At 40.5% G+C, this 12,236-nt stretch overlaps 2 protein-coding genes across 8 annotated transcripts in view; one reads left to right on the forward strand and one right to left on the reverse strand.

Annotated features, from left to right (window-relative positions):
* The window catches only part of kif22 (kinesin family member 22), a 53,905-nt gene that overhangs the window by 41,133 nt on the left and 536 nt on the right, over nt 1–12,236 (reverse strand). Inside the window, exons 1-5 of one of the 2 annotated variants that reach the window (XM_014159251.2) lie at nt 6,854–7,058; nt 6,461–6,656; nt 6,126–6,253; nt 5,406–5,560; nt 4,850–5,059 (exon numbers count right to left, since the gene is read on the reverse strand). In XM_014159251.2, the coding sequence (XP_014014726.1) occupies nt 4,850–5,059; nt 5,406–5,560; nt 6,126–6,253; nt 6,461–6,654 (687 nt within the window). In that variant the 5' untranslated portion in view covers nt 6,655–6,656; nt 6,854–7,058. Of the gene's footprint in view, nt 1–4,849; nt 5,060–5,405; nt 5,561–6,125; nt 6,254–6,460; nt 6,657–6,853; nt 7,059–12,236 lie in introns of those variants that run through there. The other variant, XM_014159252.2, reaches the window with a different exon arrangement.
* The window catches only part of pagr1 (PAXIP1 associated glutamate-rich protein 1), a 38,218-nt gene continuing 33,094 nt past the window's right edge, over nt 7,113–12,236 (forward strand). The window contains exons 1-2 of one of the 6 annotated variants that reach the window (XM_014159254.2): nt 7,113–7,132; nt 10,149–10,335. In XM_014159254.2, coding sequence (XP_014014729.2) covers nt 10,170–10,335 — 166 coding nt within the window. In that variant the 5' untranslated portion in view covers nt 7,113–7,132; nt 10,149–10,169. Of the gene's footprint in view, nt 7,133–7,219; nt 7,417–7,485; nt 7,609–7,741; nt 7,888–10,148; nt 10,336–12,236 lie in introns of those variants that run through there. The other 5 variants (XM_014159256.2, XM_014159258.2, XM_014159257.2 and 2 more) reach the window with 5 other exon arrangements.

The raw sequence follows: 12,236 nt of genomic DNA on the forward strand, positions 1-12,236 counted from the left end.
AGTCTTGGGAAGTAGGCCTTATGAAGCCTCCACCACTCAAGCGAGTCAGTGTCTGGGTCTGTGTCAGGGGACATCAATTAGCTTGAATGATCAGTTTTGATGGTGTCATCCTCTGACTGGGAGGCAGACGTTACGGTCTTCTTGAAGATGCGTGCAAGTATTTTCTTGCTCTTCTTAGCCACAGGTTCAGCTTCTGGGCGCACATGCACAGCTGTGCCAGGCTGAGGTGTGCTCTTCTCAGCTAGCAGAGACTGGAGCTCCAAAACAGCTCTTCGTTTGATGCCCTCAACCTTGTCATCTGCTATGTATTTTCTCCTGGACCAGGGATCCGGTTCTGTTTCTACACCTGCATTGCTTGCTGTTTGGGGTTTTAGGCTGGGTTTCTGTACAGCACTTTGTGACATCAGCTGATGCAAGAAGGGATTTATAAATACATTTGATTGATTGATTGAAGCCATATCCAGGTGATCATCTGTGGCAGGGTCATCATACTTGTCATTTAGATACTCCAGTGTGGCGCTCTTGATTTGCTTTGTGAGACCGTTCTCACCCTCCACTGGCTGCAGGTGTTGAACAGATGCAACACAGGCTTACCAGACAGCACATCAGTGAATTATTGTAGTGGGCTTATGGCTTTGTTCACTGACTCCAAAACGTTGATATCCTGCCAGCTGGGCACCAGGTGCCTGCTTTTCTTCTCTGAGCCCATGACCCGTGCTATGGCCTTCTCCTGCTCCAGGACTCGTTCAACCATCTTCTGTCTTGAACCCCACCTGGTTAGGACTCTGATGAGTTGGTAGATTGAGCTCAGCCTGTACTAAAACCATGTCTCTGCTATTTTTGAAGCTGAAGGAGAAGCTGATAACAACCTTTTTGCATACCCCGATGGCACAGTCAATCTGAGGGTCTTTCACACCATTCTCTGTAAAAAAAAATAAGAATGTAAAAACTAGTAAAAGAAACAAAAATAATAATTTACAAATGGCAACATTTTTAGTAATGTAACAAATACAGCATTCCCACACATCGTGATGTAACAGTTTTTGATAAGCCTTATTTCTATCCGTATTTCTATTTGACAAAGAAAACATATTGGCAAACACTTTCACCCTGTATAATACTACTACATTGTTTAGGAATGTTTAACCATTGTAGCTGTTTGCATAGGCCTATATGTTTACATATTTAATTGTTTTGATTGAAAACATTTAAAATCAATTACATTTAGTCCATATTGTTGTTATTCTTTAAACATGCCTGTGGTTAATTTGCTATTGGATTGGTAGAACTACAACCAGCTACAAAGGTAAATTATTATTATTATTATTATTTACAGCTGGTCTGAAGATTCATTTTTTGAATGCATTTTCATTATCCAATGTCACACTTACCGATAGCGAGGTGAAGCCTGTGTCCAAAGCACTGCAGACGGGTCCACTTGTTCAAGCGCAATGCTTTTATCATGCATGTCTTCGCTCAGCTTCCATGCCAGTGTGTCTTCGAGACCCTGGGCTATTATTTCACCCGTATGGTCATCGGGGAAGTATGATGTCTAGAGGCATACATTTAGCAATGTCTATTCTTCATCTATATAATGGACTGTCAAGCATAGATATGGCTCCAACGTTCTGCTCGACAATAGATCGGTTGTGGTGGAAAAGTACGACACATTACACCACTGCGAAAGAGTCACAGAGAAGCTGGCTAAAGTACTTAAGTAAAAATTATTTAAAGTACTACTTAAGTAGTATGTGTACTTTACTATTTATATTTTTTGACAACTTTTACTTCACTACATTCCTAAAGAAAATAAATGTACTTTTCACTCCATACATTTTCCCTGACAACCAAAAGCAGGACAGGAAAATTGTCCAATTCACGCACTTATCAAGAAAACATTCGGGTCATCCCTACTTACTAAACACACGTGCTTCATTTGTAAATTACTTTTACTCAAGTATGATAAATTGGGTACTTTATCCCCACCACTGCTCTTTCGCAGATAGCAATGTATAACCGTGGCAATGCTTCTTCTGCAAAATACTTGCAGCTTGGTAGCTGATATTTGGGGTCAATTGTGTTTAGCAGCTTTTTGAAGCCAGGCTTTTCCACTGTATAGATGGGGAGCATATATTTTGCTATGTGATTAGTCACCGCATTTGTTATCTCCTTCCACCTCAAACTTTTCTTGTCATATGGAATGACATTTGAAAATTATGCGGCTATGGTATATTGTCCTTTACCAGACGTTTTGGGAGTGGGACAACTGGAAGCATCAGCATCGTGTAGTTTCACGTATTCCTCCCATTCCACTGAGTGTTTCTGTCTCAGGTGCTGGAAGAGGTTAGTTGTGCTGCCACATCTGGTGGCAATTGTCTTGAGACACTTTGCACAGGACATTGATTTGCTGAACATCTGACCTCAAACCCAAACCACTTCCATATGACAGAACAAACATTGCGACCCTTGGGAATGATTTCATTCTCACGAGAGGCTGAGCTGGCTACCTCATTGTCCATTTTGATAGAATCTCTGCCGCTACACTTCATGGGCATGGTTACAACTTGGGAAAGGCTGTCCAGGATTGTTATTTGTGGACAACTTTTTAGCATGTGCTGTGACGCCGTTGGTTCATGGTTCGGTTCACTATGGGCTGACAGAGGGCGAGATGCCGCATTTGCCAACGTTATAATGTAACCCCTCGTAAAAACAACAAAACCTCAATTCTTGTGATACAGCCATTTGACATATCGCACAAAAACAAATTTGAATTAATCAAATTAAATCGATATATCACCCAGCCCTAGTTTCATGTGACAGAGGAAAATATTAGTTCTAAATTAAAGTCAGAAAGGGGGGAGATGCATCAACAAGCATGGGTTATTAATATGAACTATGATCTATATGAATTATAAACATATGTTTCAAAATGCTGAGCACCTCCGCTCAGATTCAAAGTGGTTGATGTGTTGTGAGCAAAAGGCATTCTCCTTCACCCTCCGGTTTTGTGACCATTTGATCTGAACGAACTGTGTCGAGTATACCGACAGAATCAAGCCTTTAGACGTTCATGTTAATTATCCTTCATTATATTTGTCAAATATATTTATGTAATTAAAAGTCTCACTACATTTTCTGGCGCCTTCATGTCAGCATCGGTTTGTACATGAGACTGTAGCCAATATGCACATAGGACTACATGGAAAAATAGATTTGAATATTATTCCAATGTTTGTCTCTCTGATCCAATTCTGATTGGAGTAATCGTTTGATTGGTGATTGTTGTTCGATATTTCTGTTACTTGTTCTGGACAAGATGAGACAGGCGTTAAGGCTGAGCCCTGATGCGCTCTTGAAAACGGTGTTTTACTGTCTCATCTGGCTATAGGCTACCTGCTGAACAGGGCTAACAATAGATTTGATTTTGATTCTTCAGGTTCACCGTGAGCAATAGTTTTGGTAGTTTTGCTTTAGGCTAAACAATCAGCGTATATGGTCATCTTGAGAAATAGAGGGTAAAATGTATCATTTCATAACTGAGCACATCAATCACTTTGCGAAGCAAAACCAAGAGAAAAGAAGCTCACTAAAAACTTCAGAACGGTCAAAACCATTTGATTTTGAGATGAGGTGAAATTCAAAGTTGTGCTATATATACACAGTATTCATTGGCTATGTCATAGCTAATTTGTAAACAAATATTGATACATTACTAGCCCAAACACTTAATCTGCAAAAATGACAAGTTAATTACTGGGTGATGGTGATTTCAGAACGGACACACACACACACAAAAAAAAAACATGCTACATTGCCGCCACCCCATGATGATAGTGGGGTGGTAGATGCCTAGTCTCCCTTATGGCTCAGATCAGGTGCCTACATCGTACATACACCATAGACACACACACACGTCAGCTCAGACAGATCCAGCGCAGAGGCCAGCTCATGAGCTCCATCAGTAGCAGAATTTAATTTAGAATGGAAAATGAATGTGTTTACGCAACAAATGTTAGTGCATTGATTCATTCTCTAATCAAACCGAATCGTTTCAAACTAAAACGCATCGTTTCTGTATCGGAGCCCATGTATTTAGATATGTATTGAATGGTCTTTAAAGGGAAAGATTTGTATCCCTAAAATATTCCATTGGCAGTAAACTTATGTGGGGCATTTGTTAGAATAATATCTAAAATAGTTCATTTTTCAGGGTGTTTAAAGTTGGGACAAGTTGTTTTAGTTATCAGCCGAGTTATCTTTGTACTGAGCTAAATCTCTCTCAGCCAATCTGATACTGGCATCAACCAATCCAGATTAAAAATCATCCAAAATTAATCATTCAGATTTAACATAGTCAGACAGTAATTCAGACAATTTGCTTAAAGCACAAGGAGAAGCGATAAATTCCCACTAGTGTCAGTTGGACATTATTACCAAGGCCCACATTTAGAACTAACCATTCTAATTGAGGAAGAAAAGAAGAATGTGAGAACGATAAAGGAATGGTGGGGAAGGAGCAAGGGAGAAAAGTGGAGAAGGATAAAGGTATGGAGAGCGGAGGGAAAGAGGAAGGGAGAGAATCATTTCGTGCTCCATCCATGGCTCTGCTACAGAGATATCTAAATCTGTGTTCAGACTGCTAAATATGAGTTGCCTTATTCACTAGCCACACAGACTGTCCTATTAAAGACAGAGGTCTTTACCTCCCGAGATTGTCCCAACAGGCATAGCAGCAGCAACCAGAGGTTTGCTTTATGTAAATCTACCTATGTCATGTTATGTTATGCATCTAATACTAAGTAATTCATGGGAAATATATAAACCTATAGGAGTCAGAGTGTGTACAAACCTTGATGAGTAGAATGGCGTGGCTGCGGCTGGAGCGCTGGTTGAGCTTGGTGGAGGCCGTTGTGCGGTTGAGGCTGGCAGGGATGAAGTGAGAGTGGAAGTTGGAGAAGGAGGAGAGGGGTGTGTGGGTCAGGCCCGGGATGAGGATGTTCCTGTCCTTGTCCTCTCGGATGGGCAGATCCTGAGCACTGGGGGACAACAGGTCCAGCACCTGGGACAGGGAAGGAGGAAGGGACAGACCATGGGATGTAAAAACACTGCCAAAAAAAGTCTCAATATAATAAAACCAAATAATTGATTCAACATTCGTTTCACTTTCTATTCTTTGTGTCCACCTCATTCTCAAAAATGCATTGGAGGAGAGGATCTAAGGTCCCTCCCTTCTGACTTTCTCCCCTGATGTGTTTTGAGGAGGCGAGGAATGACAAATTGATTAAGGACATATTGGCAAACACATGAAAGCACTCACAATGCATCGCAATAAATACCAGCAACAATTATAAACCAAACAAAACAGCTAAGCATATTTCAAAAAACATCAGACCACCCAGTCCTACCTTTTCGTTGTATATTTCCAGGTAGGACATGCCGATGCTGTAGTCCCAGCCTTCGTGCTCCCTCTCCTTGGCTTTCACCAGGTTGAAGACACCTCGGACCGCCCGTGGGATCACCCCTGGCTGTTCCTGACTGCCCAGCATAGTGTGGGTCTTCCCTGGGTGAGGAGATAGAGGAGCAGGCGGTTGGTGCTGGCTGGTGGATAATGGAGTTTTCTAGCACGCTTCCCGATATACAACATTGCTGCTAACCACTCGTTTAGCCATTACTGATAATGCAAATTAGAGCAGTGGTTTTCAAGCCGTGATCCGCGGCCGGTACCGAATGCATTTATTTATTTTTTTACATATATTTTTCCCATTTGTAATAAGATGCCTTCAATATGTTACGTTCACTGCTAAAACTGACTGGAAATTTGACCAGATTTTTATTTTTGCAACATGACTGATTTGGTGGTCCCTGTAAAGGCAAAGGTTGGGAACCGCTGCATTAGAGTATACTCAAAGCTGCACATACATAGTGCTGATAAGCAGCTCTAGAAACAACAATGATATAAATATGATGCAAGAGCAAAAACAAATGCAGTGGAAGGCCGTATAGGGCCAATCTTATGAGAGTGAAAGTATTGATGCTTAACCTGAAATCAGTCCGTGGCAGTAACTCATTGACAGTACCTTGTATCGCCCTCAAAGGAAAACATAAAGGAGAGCCCTTTGACATACCAGCTCCAGTTGGGCCGTAGGCAAAGACGCTGGCGTTCTGTCCTTTCAGAAGGTGGGGTAGAATGGGCTTCACTGAGGAGAGGAACACCTCCTGTTGAGTTGTCTCCTCACCGTGGAAGACGTCAAACCTGAAACCCACCACAGAATTTTAAGGGACAGTCTGTTGCCTGTGGTATTTTGTGCCCCCCCCCCACACACACACAAACAAGTGATCCATCTGGTCCCCAAACACACCTATGTTCAACCACATTTTTAATTTTTTTTTATCAAGTATTAAAATAAACTGGCATGTGATGACTAAAGGTTGATATTGTTTCAGGCAAAAAGCCACTGACTGGTATTGCAGAGTCTCTGTGGCGTTCCTCCAGTTGATTATCTCCAGGGTCTCCGTATCCAGTCTTCTTACGCAGGCCCCCTCGCCCTTCGGGTCCTGCATGTGCATGTAGGGCCGTAGGCGCACCGCAACCCGAACCCTGGCTGTCTGTTTGGTTCCTTTCGCAACGTCCTCAGCCACGCGCTGGGCCGCCATGTCTACGAAACAATAAATTACATTTACTTAGCTAGAAACTGATAATGAGAGTCTAATAAACACGGGCTAGCCAGCTAAACGTTAGCTAGCAAACAAGCTTGAAACACATAGCCAGCGATCTGCTACCCTCTTTGTTGTTAGATGTCGTTAGCCAGTTCAGTTGTCGAGAATCTAAAGCGAATAAAACACTCAACCTTACCGATAGTTTCCTCCTGTTCTCTATAAAATGTGGTTGGTATAAAAAGTTCAAGATGTTTGCTAGAGTAAATGATGCCAGAATTTGTTGACAAAAAAAAAGACTTAAACGATCGTAAAATGGCCTTCCGCCCAATATTTTCAAACGATAAGGCACAGGGGCCGTCACCAAACTGAGCCAATCGACACACTTGGTCGTATGACCTATGACGTATACTTCCTCCACCACTTCCTCGTCCCAAAAATTAAATTGTCAAAATCACGTAAATGTTGCAATTTCCAAGTAAGCAATATAATATACATTTGGTCGATTTGAATATTGTTACTTGAAATCATGAAGCTTGGAAATTGAGAATTATTTTTGGGTGCATGGGTTCCTTGCGCCCCGCTCCCACTGTCTGTGTCTCATTTCTCCAGAAAATGGCGCTGTGTTTACGTCTGTGTGTCTCCCATCTGCTTCGTTTTGAATGTTTAGACTTTTGATGCATTTATCAATTACTAACTGGTAGGATCATTTGCGTTGTCTACCCGATCTATCTGCGAAAACAAACTGACAATTGGATTAAGGTAGCAAACGCAATATCTTGCAATAGTTTCTTACAGTGACACTTGCAATGTATGTTCCTGCTCACTAACATATAGTTGGCTGACTAAACTCCACTCCATGGTGAAGGAAGTTTATGATGAACTCCACCAACGGAGTGAAGCAGAGGCCAGGCTTTGTGGAATTCAAGTCCGACTACAATCGATTCGCCCAAGGTCAATACTTTAAACGTGTTTATTTCTGAAACGCTTAATTTACCTATATTTCTCCTCAGTGTAGTTGCATGGTTTTGTTTGTTTGCAGAAATCCATACTTTTTCAATAACTTGTTTGCTCATTACTGTTGATCTAAAATGGCAACTCATCGCATGTGCCAGTTGAATCTCAACAAGGAAACCAGTCTGTGGTTGTATTTGATTAACGTTTATTGAAAAAGTATGGATTTCAGCAAACAAAGAAAGGCAGGCAACTACAGAGGACACACATAAGTACGAGGTACATGTTTCGTAATTCAATTATTTTGAAGTATTGACCTTAGGCAAATCGATTGTAGTCGGACTTGAATTCCACAAAGCCTGGTCTCTGCTCCACTCCTTTGGTGGAGTTCATCATAACTCCACTCCATGGTGAAGAAGTTTTAGTCAGCTAGCATACAGTTAACTTAGCTAGCTGACTTCAATAACATGTAATGTGTAGCTAGGCTAATAGTAGGCAAAACAAACATATTTTCACGATTTCACTATCATCCAAATCTATCAATCATATCATTTTTTGGCTCATTCAGTCGTTTTTACCTGATTTTAAGTAGAATTCTGTCCAAATGAATAATCAATATGTTGAAATACATTGATATGTTGAAGACCAAGACATAAAAAAAATACTCTCTATACACATGTCAGATGTGTGTTCAGCTTACTTGTATTTTGCTAAATTAGTACATTTAAAAAAGCTCACTCAATAATATTTGCCAAGCGGTCACTCCAGACTGAAATTGATGAGCTTGTTTTACTGTAATTAATAGTGCGCACGCAAATTAATCAACCACATCAATATTGTATTGAAATCAATGGAACTTGGAAAATACCCGTGGCAACATGTCCCGTTTAAACTCTTCTAAGAGACAAACCGCAAACTTCGGTATACTACATATACCGGTCGATAAGTATTGAACCTCTTTGTTATGGTAAGCCTAAATATGTTCATGAGTAAAAATGTGCTCAACAAGTCGTAATAAGTTGCATGGACTCACTCTGTGTGCAATAGTGTTTAACATTATTTTTTTGAATGGCTACCTCATGTCAGTACCCCACACATACAAGTATCTGTAAGGTCCCTCAGTTGAGCAGTGAATTTGAAAAACAGATTTGACCACAAAGACCAGGAAGGTTTTCCAATGCCTCGCAAAGAAGGGCACCTATTGGTAGATGAGTGTAAAAAGATAAAAAACTGAATATCCCTTTGAGCATGGTATAGTTATTAATTACACTTTGGATTGGTGTATCAAAACAACCAGTCATTACAAAGATACAGGCGTCCTTCCTAACTAAGTTGCCAAAGAGAAAGGAAACCACTCAGGGATTTCACCATGAGGCCAAGGGTGACTTTAAATTGTAATGACTGGGTGTTTTGATACACCGATCCAAAGTGTAATTAATAACTTCACCATGCTCAAAGGGATATTCAGCTTTTTTTTTTTTTTTTTTTTACAGAGTTTAATAACTGTGATAGGAGAACTGAGAATGGATCAACAGCATTGTAGTTACTTCACAATACTAACCTAAATTATATTGTGAAAAGAAGGAAGCTTGTATAGAATAAAAATATTCCAAAACATGCATCCTGTTTGCAACAAGTAATCGTAGCAAGTAATACTATAAAAAAATGTGGCAAAGCAATTAACTTTTTTGTCCTGAATACAAAGTGTTATGTTTGGGGCAAATACAACACATTACTGAGTACTGCTCTCCATATTTTCATGCATAGTGGTGGCTGCATCATGTTATTGGTATGCTTGTAATCATTATGGATGTTCAGGATAAAAAAGAAATGTAATGGAGCTAACCACAGGCAAAATCCTAGAGGAAAACCTGGTTCAGTCTGCTTTCCACCAGACACTGGGAGATTCCATTTTTTTCTTCAGCAGAACAATAACCTTAAACACATGGCCAAATCTAAGCTGGAGTTTCTTACCAATTAGACAGTGAATGTTCCTGAGTGGCCGAGTTAGAGTTTTTATTTAAATCTACTTGAAAATCTATGACAACCTGAAAATGGTTGTCTAGCAATGATCAACAATCAATTTAATCGAACTTGAAGAATTTTGAAAAATATAATGGGCAAATGTTGCACAATCCAGGTGTGGAGACTTACCCAGAAAGACTCACAGCTGTAATCGCTGCCAAAGATGCCTTTTTTGTTGTTGAAATAAGTCAAGGGGTATGAATACCATCTGAAGGCACTGTATTTCTTATTACCTTAGCCATGGAGACAGTTTAAAAGTGTTCATAAACAGAATTTAACCAGGGAATATAGACTAGAGCTTCCATAGGGACTGTGGAGCAGGCTGAACGTTCAGCGTCCATCTAATAGCCAGGCTATTTTTCTGACCCGAAATTTCTCCATAAGCTGTGTTGAAGACACTTTCTCAACATAGATCATGTCTTTTTTATATGCATATCTTCTGTCCAAGGAGTGGGTTTGTAGCAAACATTACTGTTACTGGTGCTAACATGTAACTCAACTCAAACTCTCTCTAGCATAGTAGCAACATCAAGATAATGCAGGCTGCAGAGGCTACTGCAGACTCCTCACTGAGAGAGGGAATAGAGGTGCTCGGAGTGGGGGACAATGAGAAAACCACTGGTAGGGAAGAGGAAGGTGACGAAGACGGGACAGATGTAGCAGCTGCAAAAGCAGAGGAGACCAAATCAGAGGATGCAAAAGGTAGGCCCCTCTGGGGTAATGCTAACTACACATTCACAACTTTATGGGAAGAAAGAAGCCTCTACCTAGCTTGCTGCTTTAAGTCCTAAGTGTCCTCAATGGGCTCTATTTTCAGCTAGCGTTAAGCCAGCGCAATTGTGAAACGCACGCTTGTTTGCAATTTCGACCTGTTAAAGCCTGTGTTCTTCTATATTCAAACCCTAGCACCAGGATTGGTAATTTACCTGTCTTATATGAGCTCGCTTGCTCTGAGGTGGGAGGGATGTCAATATCTGAGGTGTGTCCTTAAAAAGGTGCGCCAAAGTGCCATTTTCAGTATGCGCTGGTGTGGATATTTAAGACTAACCGAAAGCTGGTCTTAGCACTAACAAGGTTTGTTATGACAGGATTTTGACAACGAAAGTCCATCCTATCCAGCCGTGGTGCACAGTGCCCATACGCACATGGAACAAGAGAGATGTGCTTTTTGTGGCCGTAAACCTCGTATTTAGAAACATATTTTTTTATAGCCTCCCCTCCTCTCAATGAAGGCAGTTTATTTATTTTGTCATGCCCAATGCATTCGCCAGGTAGTCAAGATTATCGATAAAAGGTTTGCCTCGTGAGACCACTTTGAAATAAATCTTAATCACCAAAGCTTTATTAAAAGATGAATTGTGGTAGCAGCAAAACAGTGAGCGGACATCCCCTTTTTATCTATGTAGGCTATTACATTATTTTAGCCAGCTCCTTTTATTATTTTGCATGTGCATAAAAACCCATCGGTAGGCTATATGCCCATCATGGAACGAGAGTTGAGATAATCTGGTGACACTCCTATTTAGAAACATTGAAGTTATTTTCCTGTAACAATTGCTTGTTTTCTGTTTTAGTTTGATAAAAAGAAGCTCTTAGTAGCCTACCCTTACCGAACTATAACGAAAGCTGGTTCAACAGAAATGTGTCTGGTGTCTTTCTTATCCTGGCCATGCATTAGCCCAAGTAGTCTATCCATAAAAGGTTTTTAAATGGTCTACACGTGAGGCTTTTGCCAACATGCTTTTGCATTATTCACAATTCACATAGGCCTACCTGCAATGCATACTCCATTTAGCTTGACTACCTCCCCATTTCCAAAGAGCGCTTCTTGTCCGGCTACCAAAGACGCGCTCCTCCAAACGTAGGCTGTTAACATTTTTCAGTCCGTTAACGCCATATGAATGGCAGGCCTAGTATATATCTTGCTTATTGAGATTGTGCCTCACATACAATACCATTTACGTTGGTATACGTTGGTATATTTAAAGATTTACGCCTAGTATTTTTTATTTGAGAAGTGCGATGCGTGAAGGCCTATACTTGCTAAAGCCAGTTACAATGTTGACTGTCAACACTCCAAACATATTGAGCAAACACAGGATTTTTTTGTAACTGTCGCCTATGCTATTTAATCCCTTACACTTGTGGGAATTGGCCTATATAGATAAGGCTAAATTGAGATCTTTCAGAAGAAATATGGAAATGCATAACCATGGTAGCAATTCAAAGGGAACAGTTTGGAGATTATGGGACAGTTATTAGACTAAAGGTGAGGACACAACAGTTCAGAAGACTGAATCTGAACATTACACTATTGATTTTACGTGCATTCTACATTCGCTGTACTTTTCACCTCATTTTGTTGATAACAAAATCTGAAAGTACTCTATATACATTCAGTAGCATAACAAGCAAATGTGGAGTAGGTGCAACAAGGTTTTGAGTGTGTACAGTTTAGTCATTTTAATGCACTTTTGTGAATCAAAGAAGAGTCTTAAACTATAAGGCACTTTTTTTCAGCTCTCCTAGCTGTGAGGTTGAGGAAGTATATAAAGCACACTTGTAGATGTTTTGAACACAACCCTGCATCTCTGCCTTTACAC

The sequence above is a fragment of the Salmo salar genome, chromosome ssa19, assembly GCF_905237065.1.
Source record: "Salmo salar chromosome ssa19, Ssal_v3.1, whole genome shotgun sequence".
Lineage (NCBI taxonomy): Eukaryota > Metazoa > Chordata > Actinopteri > Salmoniformes > Salmonidae > Salmo > Salmo salar.